Genomic DNA, 20,137 nt, shown 5'->3' on the forward strand with positions numbered 1-20,137 from the left:
ATATATTATTATATAATTTATATTATAAATATAAAATACATTTTATAATATAAATATAAAATAAAATTTAATATAAATATTAAAACCACAAAAGCAACACTCTCCCAGCTTTCACTGAGTAACTTTTTAATTTCCTACTGTGAAAAACAGAGCAAGACCCACAGGAATCATTGAAAGGAGAAAAAGTCAGAGGCATTTTTCTCCAGTGAACCCCTTGCCATTGTTAGAGTGTCAGCTGGTGGCATCTCTGTGTGGTTTGCAGTCAAGGGCAGCCCCTTCTCCAAAAAGAAAAAGAGAAGCAGTGATGTTTTTCCCTTGTTGAAAATGGTTGTTTCCCAGATGTGGGATAGATGCATTTAACAGAGGTATCTGCAGTCTCTGTCCCCCAGATTACACTGTCAAGTTCATGTAAGGGGATCCTGTGTGCCTGCTGTGTGCAGGGGCAATGTACACGACCGGTCCTGAGTACCCTGTGCTTAGAAAAGCCAGGAAACAGAGAGCCGAAGCAGGTGCTGTCATACAGATGTTTCTGCTGTAGGTTTGTTGGAGTATTGTTGGAAAATTTGCTGTAGGATTTAGCTGTGACCACCGTTGCATCTGCTATCTGCTGACACTGGAATGAATGAAGTCTAAGGTCTGGCTTTTTCTTGGGGTTTTGGTTATTTTTTTTTTTTTTTTTGGTTGGTTGGTTGGTTTGCTTTTTTATGGCTTGAGAATTTCATAGCTGAAAAGCCATCAAATGCTAAAAGCTGTGAGGTTAGTGACATTTTCCAGATACGGACACAGAGTTTCCTGTTAAAAAATCTGAGGAAAATCGGTGACTATCTTCCTGACTGCTAAGGTCTGCAAGAAAACACTCATTTTACTGGGAGCTGGGGAAAAATGGATACTTTTATATAGAGAGAAATTAGGAAAAAAAAAAGTCAAACGTCATGTTAATCAGGACTGCTTTCTCCATATATAAGGAAATATTTCTGAGTGAAAGAAAATCCTCACAGAGCTTCTAGCACACGTGGCAACAGCCTGGGTTCACCTCTGACACGAAATACGTGATTAGCACCCAGCCAGGATGCCTGCACCCTTAGCCATAGTAAATCTTAAGCATAATAATATGAAGCAAGTAATGTAAGACTTTACAAAATAGGGTTTCATTTTAGGTTCTGTCCATCTACTTATCTATTTATTTTTGTCTGCCTCAGATGATAGCTTTGTTTAATGACTTTTCTTCAATCAAGGTATCAGACTTGCTTGCAAAAAGCTAGTAATGTTGTGAAAAATTTATCTCTCCAAAGTGCCAGAAAGCCCAACCTTCTCATGAATTGTGATGCATCATCAGTTTTATTTTTACTTCTGCTTTCATCAAGTACTTTTCCTTTAGACCTATAATTCCACTCTAAATAGTAGTACCATATGACACAAGAAGTGAAGGCTGGTTTCTGGTGTTTCCTCTCTGGAGCTGCCAGCAGCAATCTCAACTTCTGACTCCTACATATGATTCTATAGGCACTGGCCTTGCAATAAAAACAAATTAATGTCAGGCCTTTATAAGACACTTTCAGGAAATGGTCAAGATAATAATGATAATAATAGTAGTAGTAGTAATAGTAGTAACAATGACAATAATAATAATGATGGTTAAGGTTTTTTTACTTATTTTTTTATTTGATTTTGATTGTGTTATTTCTTCTGTCTCCTAACTTTTATTTAGATCATAACAGCATTTCACACAGGACTCTTTAAAGAGATAGACTCCTTATTTTCCTTCAGCCAGATATAGCCCTTATTGACTTCTCACCTATATGGGCCACGAATGATCACCAAAATTTGAATTCCATATGATCCAGAGGCAATGAGGCCAAAGCACTGTATTTATCTTAGTAACCAGAGACACAGCTCGTGAAAGTGGCCTTCCCCTTTGAACTCTTTTGAGGGAAGTAAATCTATGCCTCAACTGGTCTAAATCCCAGGGAGAATTGCTTCCAAGTACTTTTTATTGAAGCCCATATCCTGGAGGAATGGGCTTGTTCTCAGAGGAATAGCACTTGCAAAGTTCAACCTATATAGATGGCCTGAAAGCAATAGCATGAGATACAAATGTGAACTGTTGCATGTAGGAAGAGATATCCAATTACACGAATACCAAATGTGTATTGATTAGACAGGCAGCAGAGAAGAATGGGGTTGAGTAGAAATGAATCCCAGAGTGATTCTCAGTGGAAAATGTGAGGCTATTGCAAAGCTAATGTAAAATCTTGGGCTATATTTAGAGAATTACTGTAAGTGAGAGATGGAAAGAATTATTCTGCTGGGCAAAGTCACCATTTGGATGCACACTTTGAGAAGAATATAGAGATTTCAGAGGAAAAGACCAAGGACATTTAGGATTTTATGTTGTATGAGCTACGGTGAAGTCTGAAAAAATTAAGTAGAACAAGTTGGGATAAACAATGACTGTCTTCAAATATATAAAAGCTGTGGTTATAGCAATGACTGAGATCGATTAGGCTACAATTTTTCATTATGGAAAAGACACCAGTTGGAGAAGATGCAGAATCAGTTTATAAAATCATAAGTGACATGGAGAGGATGAATAGAAGTTGACTCTTCCTTGTTTCTTCCATTGCAGCATTTTGAGACAGCTGTTAAAGATACAAGGAGCAAGATTAAAAATAAATAGAAGAGAGACTGATAAAATCACAGAATGGTTTTGGTTGAAGGGACTTTAAACTCGTCCGGTTCCAGCCCCCTGCCACGGGCAGGGACAACTTCTAGTAGACCAGGTTGCTCCAAGCCCCTGTGTCCAACCTGGCCTTGAACACTGCCAGTGATGGGGCAGCCACAGCTTCTCTGGGCACCCTGTGCCAGCGCCTCAGCACCCTCACAGGGAAGAGCTTCTGCCTAAGAGCTCATCTCAGTCTCCCCTCTGGCAGGTTAAAGCCATTTTCCTTGTCCTGTCCCTACAGGCCCTGGTCCAAAGCCTCTCTCCAGGTTTCTTGTCAGCCCCTTTAGGCACTGGGAGCTGCTCTAAGGTTCCCCTGAAGCCTTGTCTTCTCCAGGCTGAGCAACTCCAACACCCTCAGCCTGTCTTCAAGGCCTGAGGAATTTCTCACCAATTCACATGGATGCAAGGGGAGACTGGAAAATTAATGAAAAATTGCTACTAATTATTGTGCTTCCTACTGGGGAAGTTCCAAGTGCACACAGCAGAAAGAGCACGCATGCAGAGCTGGTGACCATGTGTAGGACTGTGGCCAAGCTTATACGTCTATTTAAGGCTTACAGCAAATATGTGTATGGTGCAATAACTTCAATGCATACTGACATAACTGAGTTAGACAGTTTAGTGCTAGCAAGAGTGTAGTAACACAAGATTTGGTGTAGACTAACCCCTCTTCTGCCCCAGCAGTCTGGGTAAGTATGGAAAGTCTTAATCCTTGGTAAGCTCTACTGTGCGGTGGCTCAGCTAATCATTTCATGCTCATTTAGGTGCAGGTGTATTAGACTATGATCACTTAAATAAATCGGGAGGTCTCCATAATGACATTAAAGTAGGGCATATATATTCTGAATGTGCTGTGTGCGTGTTTTCAGTCTGTGTCAGCAGGACCAGGCCTTTATTTCTGTTTAATTTGTCACAGAAATTCTTAAAAGTTCTAGCACAAGATATAAATAGGAATCTTCAGAAAAGCAGGGCTGTTTTGTAGGTATTGAGGACTGGCAGTATTGTGCTTGGGTTTTTCCTTCAAGCTGGTATTCAATTCAGGTAATTTTTCCCCCCTCTCTCATTTTTCTTTTAAATGAGAAACTTTGGCTAAAGAAGTTAATTTAAAGAATTCTATACAGTTGGTGACTTTGTAAATAGTTCGAGTAAAATTGTTTTCTTAAATAATTCAGACAGTTTTTCACTAGTTAAAAATACAAAACTATGCTGGTAATTTGGCACTTTAAAATGTGTAAATACTTGTGAATGTGAGTACTTTTCATTAAGACTATTCCCATTAACTTAAAAATCACTGTCTATATGAGCGTGAACTTCAAGATATGGGCATTTAATTAGAAGGCATTATCTTCATCTTCAGGTGGAGAGATTGAGTCATTTAATGCTTTCCAAGCTGCTTACCACATCTGAATTCCTGATGCATAGGTGTTTTTCACAGCATCTGAGCTCTCCTCTGCCTATCTATATTCTTCCATGCCATGATATAAAGGCGCTCAAGGAGAACTTTCTATCTCCATGGGTTGTCTATGCTCTTGTCAGCTCTAGGCAAAGCAAAGAGCTCTCCACCAACAGGGTCTGCTGTTTGCAAGAGCCAACTGGCAACTGATCCTTGTCTATATGCAGGGATTTGGGAAAGCAAAACCGTCTGCCATAAGCCACCGTGTGAGATGAAGCAGCTGCTGCTCATGGCATAAAAGAGGTGGGTCCCGGCAGTCACAATGGTATCTCACAGAAGTAACAAACTTGTCTCTACACAGATGTCCCTGGGACTGCCTGTCCCACCTCCATTAAAGTGGCCATATTCTACTCCTTCCTATGGCAGGCCAGATCTAGCGCCTTGAGCATTTGGACACAAAAAAGTCACCTTGTCCCCATTTTAAAGAGCAGGGGTGAAAATTCAATCTCATCCCTTAGTGCAAGTTCAAACATTGCTTTGTATGAGGTATGGATAGATCACAAAATATTAGCTTCTCCATTGATATAGTTGATATTCAGTGATGTAGGGTCTTTCCTGGGTGGCCTCCCATGATGTGCACTCGCAGCCCAGAAGGCCAACTGCGTTCTGGGCTGCAAAAAAAAGAGGCTCAACCAGCAGGTTGAAGGAGAGGATTCTCCTCCAGAGCTCTGGTGAGACCCCTCCTGGAGTACTGCCTAAAGCCCTGGAGTCTTCAGCACAGGAAAGACATTATCTGTTGGAGCAAGTCCAGAGGAGGGACACAAAAGTGGCCAAAGCACTGGAGCCCCTCTTTTGTGAGGAAAGGCTGAGAGACTTGGGGTTGTTCAACATGGAGAAGAGAAGGCTTCAGGGAGACGTTGCAGCCTTTCAGTACCTAAAGGGGACTTATAAGAAAGGTGGGGACAAACTTTTTAGCAGAGCCTGTTGTGATAGCACAAGGGATAATGACTTTAAACTAAAAGAGGGGAGATTCAGACTAGATAGTAGGAAGACATTTTTTATGATGAGGGTGCTGAGGTGCTGGCACAGGGTGCCCAGAGAAGCTGTGGCTGCCCCATCTCTGGCAGTGTTCAAGGCCAGTTGGACAGGGAATTAGAAGGCTTTTAAAGGTCCCTTCCGACCAGAAGTATTCTTTGATTCTGGCTTCTGATACTCACCAGTAGACCAATATCAGCAAAACAAAGCCTTGCCATCTCCATTCTATTCCCCAAAATGACCAGCTCAACTAAAGCGTAGACATAGCTGAGGTCCTTGAAATGATCTAAGTAGAGTCCTTCCAAATGACAGGACAGCTGTGAAAACTTTGGTTTTGACTAGAGGTTTGAGACTCTTTTGTTCTAAAGGAACATGTGACACTGTTGTGTGCAGTCATTTTGATTTTGATGGGGATCTTTCAAGTTTGTTTTATATTTATATTCTCTGGTTCCTTTCGTACATGCTGCCTGTGGTGCAACAAGCTTTTTCCCTTTTTCTTTCATCTGATTCTTTGAGAAGACAACTTCTCTTTAATCACTGTCAAAGACAGCTTTGGTTTTTAGGAGGCTTGATTAGTGTACGGGGAATTCAGAGAAGGGAAACAGAGAAAGTAATTTTGAGTTCTAACAGAAGATTAGAAGAAAGTTAACGATGCATATAGCTTGGGCAAGGGGCTATAGATCATCTTGATCTTCTGGTATCTAATGCATGTGGTAAGGAGTTAGAGGAATTTTTAATGGTATAGCACCCAAACAAAAAGTTGAGCAGTGAAAACAGGGAAGGGAAAACACACAAATCTATACTATGGCACTTCAGAAATGTAAAAGAAATAAAGGAAAAAAGGAACTATTAAATATTATAATATCGTCAAGGCGGAATATCTAAAAAGTCTTTGTGAATCTCCAGGCCTTTTCTTTTTTACCTATATTGGTCTTCTAGATTCTCACGCGATATGTCAGGTGCAGCACTAACGGTTGTTATTTGAACTAGCTCCAATACAGGGAGAGGTATATACACATTAGGTGAGGAACTTCTATGTAAACATGGCCATAATACATTCAGAAATAGTTGTTCCAAGTTGATTCATCTATTTCCACATTATGGTGCGATATGAAAGACAGACATCATCAGAGAACCTGGAATGGCTGGGTGAAGGCAAATGCCAGAGGGACTGGTAGAGCCAGAGGAATTTTACCAGCTGAATGGACCAAATGGGGATGATACATGGAACAATGGCTCTTGTTCCTCCCACATCCATCAGGTGAGGGAGAGAGTAACTTTTGCAAACACTAAGCTCAGACAGCAGCAGGTGACATTCACTGGTAGGGTAATTTTACTTGAAGTTTGTGACAATAAGTACACTGCAATTTGCTTTTTGCTAACAGCAGAAAAGGTGCACTTCATTGTGGCAGCACAGTGGTCTGGATCAGTGCATTCAAGTCCAAAGAAAATTGCAGGGCTCACAAAACTCAGCAGATCTGTGGACTCTCTTTTCACACAGTAACACCACAACATATGTTCTTTTGTATATGCCATCATACAGAGCAAAAAGTGGACACAGATTTTCTGAGAACCCTTGCTCCTGCAGTATGGCTGTGATTTAATAGCCTTTCCTGCCAATTAGCAGTCTACTTCTGTGTCTGTGATGAGTGCTACTGGGAAAAAAATAAAGATAGAGTAGGATCTCTGAGCAAATGTTTTCTTATGTCAGTTTTCTATATGTGGTTGTCACTTAATTGAAGTAAATGTCTTGGACAGTTGAGATACGAGTTATTCCAATCTGCCATTGGAATGAATCTTCCTTTTCTGATCTTTTCCCAAATGACTGTGTGTCAAGTAACAGTTTTTCACTTGAAAGCAACAATTAGTGTGAAGGGATGTATTTTGTGCCTTGTGCAATACTCAGGTGGTTGGTGTTTGATGCACCTTAACACTGAACTGAAATCATGGGTGTAACCAGTTCTGATTGAAAATCTGCAATAGGGTCAGGGACCAGGAAAGAAGTTGGAAAGTTAATGAACAGAAAAGTCCTTCCTTCTGAGAGAACAAGCCAGCTGAATGCAGTCAGATCCAAAAGATCCAAGAAGTTAAGTGGCTAATTTTCTTTCCCTTCTTTGAGATCTAAATTTGAGATTAAAGGCAGGTGATTTTAAGTAGTCACTGTGAATATTAATTGAAAATAACATTTGTGTGATTGAGACCAGTTTTAGATCAGGACATCATGTTTAAAACATTGGAAAGTGCAGATGCAATGTATTCTGATATTGGAAATGCTAATTACTAGGACAGATTGAGAGTGTTACTGATCACTTAGATGTCTAAGATGGGTGGATATTTGAACTTCTAAACCAGTTATATAGCACAGTTTTCTGGCATTTATGTAGTAGTATCTTCCAAAAATATTGTCATGCCACCCCCCCTCCCAAATGAACGCTTCTAAGGCCAGTGATGTAGTGTGCTCACACCTTAAGGTAGCACTGTGATTCATGTTTTAATGATAGTGGCTGCTGGCTGTAACTATGGAATGTATTGTCATGGAAACTACACTTTTCTATATTTACACCAGTGCTGGTTATGCGAGAGACAGTACTTGAAAGAAAATCTGGATAATATATAGCTTAATAATGAGACAGGCAAGCTAGGAATAAACAGATCAAAGATACAGCAATGTTATGGCTGCTGTTTGTCACCATGGTACATTTCTAAACAGGCTCAGTCACTGTTTCAGATGATATCTACTACAACAAGTCAGAAACAAATGCTGCTGCCATGTCACTTTGGACTAACAGGTTGGAGAAACTTAGATTATTGATGGCATCTTGTAGTGAACTCCCATGACATGTTAGGGGAAGAAGTATGAGCTGAATGAATTGAGGACACTGGATTCTAAGAGCCTGTTATTTGCAAGAAATAAATCTTCAGGAATGAAACTGGGTTGCAACTCTAAATGTGGAGCAGTTCTATCTGTCACTTCAATCTAGAAACTGCTATCATTTTATTGAGCTTGGGCTCTTGCAAACTCTTGAATTCAAAAATGCAGAGTAAGAAACAATAACTGGAAAATGTTCTACCAAGTTGGAATTTAGCTACAAACGAAAACCCAGGGTAAAAAGGAAATTATGGCATGGTGCAAAAGAAAGAGTAGAATCAAAGCTGTTTAAGGAAATGGTTCTTTTATGGTTTTGAACTTTGTAAAGGAAGGATAAGTTATACTGAAGAAATTCTACTTAACATTTAGATACATATATGTAATAGACATGCATGTATAAATACTTATACAAATATAAAATCTTCATAGGTCTCCCACATTAGGGTCTGCAGTCTCAGGTGGATCTGTACAATTCCACCTCTTTGCTGCTTGACCTGGCTGCACACAGAGACCTCCGTGTGCCATTTTCACCATTCTGTTGTGTAACAAATTCCTAGTTAGGGCTTATTACAGAAAATTGTTTCAGTTGTGCCTTAAGAACTCGCTCGCGATTGCCAGGGAGACAAGCTGCTCTCATTTCTTTAGAAAGAGTTTCTAATTTGATAGGCAGAGCTTGGTGAGTTGCAAAAAAGCAGGGTTAAGTCACTATGAAACAACTGCTGGGTTTACCTTGCTGTCAGCTGTGAAAGCATTGAAGACATCACTTTCTATATCGTAGCCTTTTCATTTTGCATTTGTGTGCGTGCCATAACCGAACCTAAAGCTGAAGGATACATTCATCCAACTTTTGATATAAATAATCCTCTTAAAAAGCACAGCTAGCGGTTTGCTCATCCAAATGCTTTATTATGCATTTTCAGCTGGTGTTGCTTTAACTGAAGGAGCAGCGACAGCTGTAACTGAATCCAAACCGGCATTAATGCTCCCAAACTTCTTTAATTATTGCATTTCTGGAATACAGCAAGCTGTTTGCAGGTTGTAGGGTTATAGTACTGGCTGGAGTCATTAGTTACATTGCTTCCAAAGGAGAGTTTAAAGAGGGTAGAGCTTTAAGCTTCAAGCTGTGCATTTTCCCTGTAACTTTATATCTTTATTCAGTGTCTCCTGCAATCCTTCAACCTGTCTATTTGTAAATTTGTGCCTGGAGAAAGCTCCCATGTGGCAAGCCAGGATTGGATAAATGTTACTTGTGTTTCTCTGATTGCAAACTCCCAGCATCTGGGATTTTCAGCTTTGAGTACAGGTTTTTTTTCATGCCGAGATTCATCTTTTTGGGGAAAGCAAAGGTCATCGCTTCTCCGGAGTTGCGACTGATTTGATTCTTTTTCTCGGGGAGGCGCGGGGAAGGGAATCCTTACTGGAATGCATATTGATAAAGGCTGAGGATTCTGGCTTCTTAGATAAGTAATTCTTTCTTTTTTTTTTCCCTCTTCTCTCCCCACAATGACTATGTATTGCAGCAACTCACTGGCTTTTTACCAAATCAGGAGCTGCAGTATTTTTCTTCCGATGGAATAATTTCAGCCCACTTCAGCTAGCATGACAATCTTATGTGATTGTTATGAGTAGGCGTTTACATCCTTTTACATGCTAATACTGCCACACCTGCTGGTCCCCCTCATTTCCATCTCTTTCTCTCCTTTTTTACCCCCCCTTTTTTTTTTCCCCGATGTGAAAACTAATTTCCCCGAGGAAGGGAAATCCTGAGATTCGTGATCAATGCTGCATCGCTGATTCATCAACAAAGAAGGGGATGGCTGAATGGGACACAGGTAGAGATTCAAGCAGGCTGCTTCTGACCAGCAAGAGAAAAGCTAGCTGTTGAGCAGCATATGTTGCCACTCCATGTGCTGTATTAGCTACTTGTTTTTAGCCTTCAGTAGGCTGCCACTACTGCAGCACTAAAGGAATGTGCCCTATTGTTAAAAATCCTGACTGCTTTACACCAATGATTTGCCACTGCAAAGTTGCATGCACCAACAACACTTTGTCGTTGATGTTTGGATGCAAGGTAGGATGTGGTTAATGTATTTAAATGCATGCTGTAACTCCTTTGAATATCTGTGCTATTTAATTTCATGTCTGACTAGAGATTTCAGTGCAAATTGCGATATGTTGCCTATAAATCAGGGCTTACAGCCGATCCGTTTTTAATGTTAAGAAAAAAGAATCAGAAGTAAAGCTTCCTTATTTCCCAGGGTTGTATGAGTATAGAAATACATAGGAGAATCTAACGGATTATGAAGTATTTGTTTTAGAGTTGATTGTATACTTAACTAACAGTGCTAAGATTACTAAACCACTACTCTGCCGTTTGCCCGGCTTTATTGATTTTGATGTGTAATCTGCTATTACAAAAACACAAACCAACCAGATTGAATGTTTTTCTTTTTCCATTTTTATTGCTGGCATGGCTTTTAACCATAAAAGCAATACTAAATGTTACAGCCCTGCACTTCTCTGTACGAAATACACAAAGTGAGCTCCTGAACCCATTTTTAAGTCTACAGGAGTATCTTTAAATAAGTGTTTTCTTTAAGGAGCTGGACAATCATTTAATTTCTCTTTTAAATTGAAATCAAAAGGTGGCGCAGTTAGCCAGAGAAGTTTCTTTTCTGCCTGTGTAATGCAATCCCACCCCTATTTTTTAAGAAAGGTGTTGGATTGGACTGTATTTTTACCTATATGCATCCTGACTTGACATTAGTCTATAACCAGCGTTGTTTGTTATTTCTGTTATTTTAGTGAAATGATTGAAAAGTGATGGCATGTTTTTAAAACTTATTTTCTTTAGGTAAACAAGTTTCATTATTGGATCACTGGTTCAATCATGCTGATTTTACTGGGGGAGGGGGGTGTGTACAGATTTTGTCCCATCCTTTTTCTTGGTATCCTTAAATACTGGCTGATATTAAAACTGTTCCTCTATGTTTAAATAGGGTAGGAAATATAGTTACATAAAAATGGTAGCAATAGTAATTATTTTAAAATCACCTGTGTAACTTTTTAACCCTCAAAAATGGCTAAACTACAAAAACCCGATTTTAGTTGTACAGTCCACAAACTAGGGAATGCAGTGCAATTTTCTGAGTTCCTATGTGACAGAGTAGCCTAAATAAAATCAAGTAACTTTAGGAAATAGGTTATAGATGGCCCAGTGCACCCTAAATATAGTTCAGCTAGAGGTTAATGACAGATCATCTACTACTTCGTATAATATATTTAAACTCAAACTAGGTTACAGTCAATATTTACATATTATTTGTCTACTTCTTTTCCTCAAACTGCAGCCTGCCTACATCTCTGGTGACTCGAGACTTTCCTGAACTAAAGTTTCTTGTTTCCTTACTTCCATTATAAATAGGCAATAATACGTTCTATTAGTGAAAGGGTTATAATTTAATTGCTGTGTCACGATGCCATTAGTGATATAAATAGCATCAAGAGTTTAACAGTTTAAGAGCTTTTTTAATTTTCATCTTTTTCATGAGAAACATCCTTTTTCTTTTTTCTTTTTTTTTCTTTCTTATTTTACCTTTAAAAACTTAACCTCTCTCACTTTCCAGTATTAAATTCTAATTACTAAAAGTGAACTGTTAGTTGGGAAAATAAAATGCAAGCCATCCTACTACAAAGGTAGGCCAGTGGCCTGGGGACTAGTATCCAATTTGTATTCCTGCCTGTAAGCATGATTTTCAAAGGACATTCTTTGATGCACTTAAGTTCTTTCATGATTTTTCAGATCCTGTTAGGAAGGAGCAAGAGAATAAAAATCAAAAATTTCCAACTTTTTTTCCTCCTCTTTCTTTAGTGCTTCAAGCTCATTAGTTACTCACAGTCAACGTTTTATCTTCTTGTGGTGGTCTATGGACTACTTCTCGAATGAAAAGTGGATGTGTGGGATGGTGATCATTCTCAGAAAGATGAGAAGGAGAATGAGCAAACTGAGTTATCTTGGGTTGGTTCAACACATGTTGGGTTAGTACTCTTTGATACCACTGTCAAGCACACATGAGATATTCTGTACACATACCAATGCATCACTTCAAATACCTTTTTCTCATTTCCATTTGTTCTGCAGCCCATATCTAAATAAATGACTTTCTGCTTTGGACTCATAGGGTTATATTTCTAGATTTATGGGTGCAGATCCATCGTTAACAAGCCAAGAAGTCTGAACAAGAAGTAAGGATGTTTCTGTTTAGGAAATCTTTTAGTTACATGGCATGAAATCATGTATCTAAACATGCTCATAATATTATGACTTCTACAAGCACGTTGTTCTTGAACTCAGGAAGGAGGGTCATATGCCTAATTCCGAGTGGCAGAGGAAATCTAGTTGGTGGAATAGTCTACAAAGGAATTCAAAGTTCAGGCAAATATCTCCAAGCGATAAAATGACCAGGTCAGGTAACTAGCAAGTTACAGGATTGCAGTATTGCTCACGCTGTATTTACAGGTTTTACTTTTAATTTTACACCAGATACAGTCTTCTTTTTCTATGGGCACAGAAGTGAGTAAGAGAAATGCACCACATCAAAACCATTACACCCATTTTGATCTGGTCCCAGTGCTGTATTTTTTTCAGTCTGCTCACTCCTAACAGGTGGTGCCAGGGAGTTAATGTGGGGGGGCAGGAAGAGAGTGTGCATGTTTTACTACACCATATGTTCCAAAGAAGGCAGTAGAAGAGTCTTAACTGCGCCTGCGGGAAGCTTTTCTTTTCAACTTGATTTCCTGAACTTTGATAGTTAACCTTGTCCTGAGCCTTTACTTTCAATAACATCCAGTTTTATGATCCTTGACCTTGAAATTGCAAAGAATTCAGAGCAGTTGAATTTGCAATGCAAGGTAATGTCTACCTGAAGTGGCACTACTGCAACCTACTTCACCATATTCAAGCACTTCTCCCATTTCTGGTAGGGAAGTACCAGTGTTTCTATTGCAGCAGTACAGAGCTGAAGCAGAGAGGGAATAAGCAGGTTTCAAAATATGGCCCTCAGGTGCCATGAGGTGTTTTGCAGAACTGTCTTATTCATAATCTTGCAGGGCTGGGACTTGAATGTATGTCCCCTGAGTCCTAGAGTTGCTTCATAGCTACCAGGCTGATTTGGATTTGGCTGTCTATGGATTAAAGGATGTCTTGTGTGTAAGGTAGACCTGCGTTCCCAGATCTCCATTGAGAGGAGTGCTGAAACATATATCAGATTCTTACTGAAGATGATGAGACTTAAATGCACACTTAAATGTCAGTGTGTGCTTACTCACTTTGCTGAATTGGGCCCTGTAATAGTTTGTTCAGTACTGCAGAAGAGTTACCTCCTGACTCTTAATATCCTGCTCATTTTGCTCTTGTTAGGAATGCTGGGAAGGGATTTCAGGTTGACTGAGACATTCTTAAATTACATTTCAGCCACAATTTTGACACTCACATGGAAGTGTTTTTCTGCCTTATCTCCTTTACCTCTACATGTTGAAAATAGATATTGAGGAGATGCCCCTGAAAGATAAGTGACTTCCCTGATTTTTGACCTTGACTAGGTATTGTAATAAATCTCTGAATGAGGTTTATTTTTATGTCTGTCCTGGTAAAATTTAAAAGTTGTTTTTTTTTAAAAAAAGGGATAAGATGTGCCTCTCTCTCTTCCCTGTCCCCTTTCTTTCCTCTTAGCACATTTATCACAACCAGTCCTCCAGCACAACAACTGATTTTGGTGGGTTTTTCCAACTACTTTTCTGTTTTAGCTGAAATAGCAAAATAGTGACCTATTCCGTTACCCAAAGTGAGTGTAGAAGTAAAACCACTTGTTTCTTCAGCTGCCAAAACTTCTATGTTTTGAAAAACTGTTGCATTACAGAAGGTTTTATTGTTAAAACAAATATTAGATGGTATTACTAAATGTCTTGGTATTCATATTTATTACTTTTATCATGACCAAACTACTAGAAAACTACTAGTTTTCTGTACTGGTGTTAGCCTCTTGAACAAACTCTGATAATGTCACTTAGTTCTTAATTGAGAATAGTCTCTATATTGTCATAGCCTAGGTCTGGTAATTGTAAGAAACAGTAATTTGAGAAGAAGGTAATGTACTTCTCCAACTAGGTATGATACACAGTAGACCATGCTCAAAGGCTTGCATGCTTTAGCTTCTTGATGCATCTCCATGAAGTCAAGTGGGATTTTGCATTCCATGGGAGAGTCTGAGGTGGTTTCTGGTCGTAGTTCTGTAGAATATTCATTCAAATGATAAATGAGCTTTTGAAATTAATCTCCCAGCTCTACCCATGTGTCCTGCTTTGTTTTGCATTACAGAGTAGGCTTGGAGTGTGTAAACAGAATGCCTTTTTAATGAAACTAAGCAGAAAGATGAACTCCAGGAAGACACCAAGTACTCTAAAATCTTGCAGGTATTCAGTTTGTAAAAATAGGTTAACACTATTTCAAAGTAAAACACAAAATGTGTAATGTTATGGTTGAGTTCTTACCAGCTTTTCATCCTGTGGCTCCATTCCTGCTGCTTGCTGATGTGGACATAACCTCTGACTCCACTCTCATATTTCAGTTCTGATTTTTGGGACACCCGAACTGGACAGATGTAAAAGTTTGTGGTCATTCTGACTTCTGTGATCCATGTATAGAAACCAATGTATTGTATAGGGTTTGAGAATGTTCTGTAAGTGTTCACTGCTTATTCATAGACAATCAGCAGAGTAAGCCAGCTGGAACATTACTGCCACTTGCTATGCATAACTTTTGACAGTGGCACTGAGAAACCTACTTCCACATATTATTCTTGTTGGGCCACTGTGGTGTTAAAATAAAAATGCTCAGCAATAGAAGGAGCTGCAGAAGAGATGGAGGATTGCCACTGGCAAGTGGCTCTGAGTATGATTGGTTGTGTCACAGAGGATTTGTGCATTAGTGTACAGGGCTCAAGGAAGGGAGAGTTTTTCTCTCTCTGGCATAGCATCTATGCAAACTACCATGGGGTGCAAGCCAAAGCACATTCAGCTTGCCATATCTTTTCTTTCTGTTAGGTATTGCCTAACCCTCTACACTTTAAAACTCTTGGCTCAAGTACAAGCGCAGCTCCCTTCCCAGCAGCTCCCACCCATCATCAATGTGTACGGGAACAGATGAACTATACATTGTACTTCAAGGCCACCAGCTTGAATTTTTCTGAGGCCAAAGTAGTAAGTTATAAGGCTGTGGGACCCTGCCAGGATCTCCTCCCACTATTGAAAAGTTAATAAAGCAGATCCTGCTCTTCAGGACTTCTTGTTCCATTGAGGAGCATTGCACTGGTGAAATAGTCTGGTATCAAGGTGAGTAGACTGCAAGTTAGTAAATGATCCTGAGTTTATTATTTTTCAGAGTGGGTGTTGCAGAAATCAGTATTGCAGGAGGTACAAGGAGAGGTAGGAGGCAGGAGGAGGAAGATCCATGTGGGGCAAATGGAGGAAAGGCATGATGAAGGTAGATGCAGAGACAGCAGCTCAGTGGTAGGATGAGAAGGCAGTGGCCTGGGCAAGGGTTTTGAGGAGGCAAGAAGAGAAAGCAACACTGGTGAGGTCTGGCTAGATGGAGAATGGAAATAATATTGTTAGGTCTTGCATCCTCTGAAATGCTGGGCCTGTCTCTTTACTCAGGTAGGAGCCAAGTCACTGGTTAGGGTATTCAAACAGGCATTGCCATTTCAGTCTTGGAGGTAGCTCACTCGCTTGCTGTCATTCACTGGCACTGGCCAACGTCTGAGGGGGGTGATGCCCAGGCATTTTCTAAAAGCATCAAGATCAGATGTTAAAAATAATTCTGCTCGTGTGAAAATACCGCATCTCACTTTTCTGCCCCTGTCCTGCCCACAAGCTCCCTGTACGCTGTGAAGGAGATGGATGGCTGGTAGGAGATTCCCTGAGAAACCACTCCTTAACAAATGTGCACTCAATTTCCATTAAGAAGACAATGCTAAAAGTGGCTTTTAAAATGAAGCTTTGTTTTTTGAAAAGTGTATGCACTGAAAGAAACTTCTGTTGTAGGTGGGATCTTCAGTCCCTGCATCATTTTGAATCACTGGCCTTTTCTCCATATTTTGGCAGAAAATCTGTTTCTAGCTGCCATCAGGGGCTGGACACTGGACGGGATGGCCCATGATGTTTGCTGTACATGTTTCTGTCATCACTATAAGGATACTCACTAATAGCACAGCAGTGGAGTCTGATTTTCACCACTCTAGATTACTTAAAATTCACCTGAAGCCAAAGGATGCTATGCATACCTTCTGTATTGTACCATTGTACATATAGCTATGGTGAGAAATAGGTTTGGGGTTCTTTTAAGCTAGTAACAAAGTAGAGTTGAGTGTCATGGTCACAAGCACTGAGTTAGATACTATGGCAATAAAACGCACCTATGGAAAAAGTCAGAATTCATATAGAAGTTACTGAATATTTTGAAGGAGAAGCTCAGAGTTTGCTCAGACACTCAATGTTTAAATTATACTTCTGCTTTAAATTATACATAATAATTGCATAAAATGAGGTACTTTCAAATAGAAATGTATAAATACTGGAATGACTTGATGCACGGTTACATGTGCTGATTGATTTTTCAAACTAATTACTAAGAGAAGGTAATATATAGACTTTCATTGTAACTGTATAAGGTGTCATAGAAAAGAATGATGATAAATGGTGTTATATAAATATATTTAAGTGATAATAGCAATAAAACTGAAAGCTGTCACAGAACAGCTCTCCTGATCTTTGAAAAGTAGCTTTTATTTTTGCAGTATAGCTATTAGAAATATTGTCATGAAGAAAATATAGATACTTATTACTTGCGCTTTCCTGACTATATTTCCTTCAGCTTTAAGCATTCAAAATAGTATTAATAATCATTAAGGACAGGATTCTTGAAGAGAGCCTAGCTGGGGGTGGTGCTGAACACAATGGGAACTTGAATGGGAAGAAAGATTACTGATGGGGATTCCTCTGACTCCCTGTGGGAGTTAATCATCTATAATCCCAGGAGAGTTGGCACGGAATGATCTGATGAAATATTAAGTCAGTTTGGGCTATTCTTTTGAGTTGTTTGGCTACGGAGTGTATTGAGAGTATCATTATGAATCTGTAAGGTAAAAACAGTCCTCTTCACCCAGCTTCAATGAGCATTTGCATCCCTTAATGCTCAAATACCCCTACCATGTTGCACGTGGCCAGAAAACAGGCTTTCTGAGAAGATGTCAGACTCTTAGAGAAACTGAGAAGTTTTGTTTTCCATTTTTTCCTCGAACTGGCATTTCAGAAACCTTGATTCTGAGAACCCTGACGCATCGTACTGGGGAGATTTCCTTCAGGAGATGCTCACAGCTGCTCAGTGTAATTAAATGCAATATGCCCAATATGAATTTTCGGAAAGATGTAAGCTGGTGTCAGCACTGAAGTGCACAAAATGAATCACCTGGAGGCTCTGTAGCTATGGCAAGTGTGGTACAGATCTCATCTCAACAGGTAGCTGCCTGCAGATGACAATGTAGACATATAGATTTCTTTGCAAAATGTGAACTCATCCTTTATGGAAAAAACCTGTAACTACAGACTTAGGGCCAGTAGCCCTAAGTAAAAGCAAAAGAGGGCTAATGAGTATACTCAACTACTCTACTCCTGATACTCTATATTGCAAAATTGTTAGTTTTGGCCCTTCACTGTATTTTGGGGTGTTGACAAGCTCTTTCAAGACAATTTGTGCGCATGGCTTGAAGGGCTGTTCATGGACTTTCCAAGAGGGAGTATGGATGAGACTGCATCAAGGAAGATTACTTGCAGCCTACAGCCAGTCCTCTCAGTTGTATCTTCAAATATCATCCACCTCTGTCCCTTGGCTTCACATGTTATTTGAAAGCCTGCAACACATCTCCCAGTTTCATTTGATAAAAATACCTCTTTAATAGCAACATGGACACAAGCTTCTCCCAGCAACTTTTCCTGGGAACCAAGGATAATGAATCATAGAATTACAGAATGGTTTGGGTTGGAAAGGACCTTAAAGATCATTTAGTTCCAAACCCTGCCAAAGGCAGGGATACCTTTTATTAGAACAGGTTGATCACGGCCCCATCCAATCTGGCCTAAACACTGCCAGGGATGGAGCAATCACAGCTTCTTTAGGCAGTCTCTTCCAGTGCCTCACCACCCTCACAGTAAAGAATTTCTTCCTTAAATCTAACCTCAGTCTCCCCTGTTTGAGTTTTTACCCATCACCCGTTGTCCTATCACTACAGTCCCTGATGAAGAGTCTCTACCCAGCATCCTTGTAGGCCCCCTTCAGATACTGGAAGGCTGCTCTGAGGTCTCCATGCAGCTTCTCCTCTCGGGGCTGAACAGCCCCAATTTTCTCAGCCTGTCAAAGAAATGGATGTATTTAGCATACTAGATGTAATGTAAAGGTCTCAGTCCTGATTCCACAGCTGGGAGCTTGAAAAATCTAACAGGGCAGAGGCCATAATAGCTCTGTCGGGTCTGGTTCTTCTGGACCTACAGCCACCACACCTGTGACAGTCCACCTGGAATATACCCAGGTATATTGTGTTAGAGCTCTAAGCTCAAGTCTATAAAAAACTTGCCATGGACTCAAAATGCAAGAGACCCTGTGTCTAGCACATAGGGGTGCTCCACCCTCAAATACTTCCCACCAGTTTAGCCTTATCCACTTACACTTTATTAACTATAGGTCCTGCAAGTAAGAGAGAAGTTTAAGTTCAATGAATTAAAAATTTGCCTACCTATAAGGGCATTTAAATTAGTAATGCCTGCTTTTCTACCACCTTGCAAGACTGGTATATAGCTTATAACAGCCAGCTATTGAAGTCTATTAGTCCTGGCGCAGTGTTTCTGAGGTATTGTGAGCTGGCAGTGAGATACCTTAAAATCCTTACGTATCCTGGCGATATCCTAGTCTGTATTAAACGTACTTCCATAACAGAATAATCACATCCATAAAACATCAAGAAAACAGTCACAGCCAGAGAGGGGTCTGTGGCCTCAATTTAAGGCAAGGAACAGGAACTCCCGATTTCTATTCCTGGCACTTACAGAGTTCCTTCTGTGGCCTGAGGCAAGTTGTGCCTTGTGTCTCCATCTAGAAAATCAAGTTGATAATACTTGAGAATGAGCAGTTATTTCATGCATGCAGCACTGAAATGAAATTAAATGTGCAGTGTAAGTACAATGCAGCATTGATTTTAAGGACCAACATAAAGCCATGGGGAGGCTAAGGTAGGGAAAGGTATAGGGGCAAATGGAATGATATCAGTGAAAATCAAAGCATTTCCTCCTTCTTTTTTGCTGGCCAGCCTTTCCCCAAGGTATTTTTTTTTCAGGTATACCTTGAAATACTATAGTTCATCCTGTTTTAAAGTTCTTCCTCCAGGTCTGAGCTTTCACATCCCACTTTTTTGCCCATAGCAAATAGTTATGTTTGAATTGCAAGTCTCTGGAGAAGGGGGTTTGTTAAGAAAGTGCTGACAGGCTCTAATCTCCACCCATCCAAGTAGTGTTACTATCATCTAATTTATTATATAAAATTGCTGTAGGGGAGAAGCACTTTCCAGAGCTCTGGTTATTTGAGTTTTTATTTTGCAAAGATTGTTTAAAAATAGTCATAGGATAATGATACATGAGGCAGGAAGCAGATAAGCTGATGAACTTAAACCTGTTGCAAGGAAGCAAATCAGCAACTGCATCACACAGATTTTTGTTCAGGAATTCTGCTGAGGCTGCCCTCTAGGAGCAGCATTCAGTCCAGTTCAGAGGGCCATAGGCCTCTCCTAAACTACACAGTAAATCCTAGATTCTAAAGCCTACAATGAATTAAGCAAAGCTCTGTAGAGTCCCATCAAATCCAGGACATAACAATCTGCAGAGCTGTGACTGAAAGTCTTCTCAATATTGTCAGTAACATTTACACTTTTCCTCCACATTCCATTCCCCTTGTTAGTGTTTGCACTTGGATTTCCAGTCCTTGGCTTGAGCATGATAATAAACTAGCTGAGTAGGA

At 39.9% G+C, this 20,137-nt stretch overlaps 1 protein-coding gene across 25 annotated transcripts in view; it reads left to right on the forward strand.

The window, feature by feature from the left end:
- Nucleotides 1-20,137, forward strand: part of DLG2 (discs large MAGUK scaffold protein 2) — a 1,003,655-nt gene that overhangs the window by 362,128 nt on the left and 621,390 nt on the right. For 2 of the 25 annotated variants that reach the window (XM_062639114.1, XM_062639119.1), the window contains exon 1: nucleotides 9,517-10,090. The exons of 22 other annotated variants lie outside the window; for them this stretch is intronic. In XM_062639114.1, coding sequence (XP_062495098.1) covers nucleotides 9,989-10,090 — 102 coding nt within the window. In that variant the 5' untranslated portion in view covers nucleotides 9,517-9,988. Of the gene's footprint in view, nucleotides 1-9,516; nucleotides 10,091-20,137 lie in introns of those variants that run through there. One more of the 25 variants, XM_062639124.1, reaches the window with a different exon arrangement.

This window comes from Pezoporus occidentalis, unplaced genomic scaffold, assembly GCF_034315485.1.
Source record: "Pezoporus occidentalis ecotype Australia unplaced genomic scaffold, CSIRO_AGI_Poc_V1 ctg6, whole genome shotgun sequence".
Taxonomy (NCBI): domain Eukaryota; kingdom Metazoa; phylum Chordata; class Aves; order Psittaciformes; family Psittacidae; genus Pezoporus; species Pezoporus occidentalis.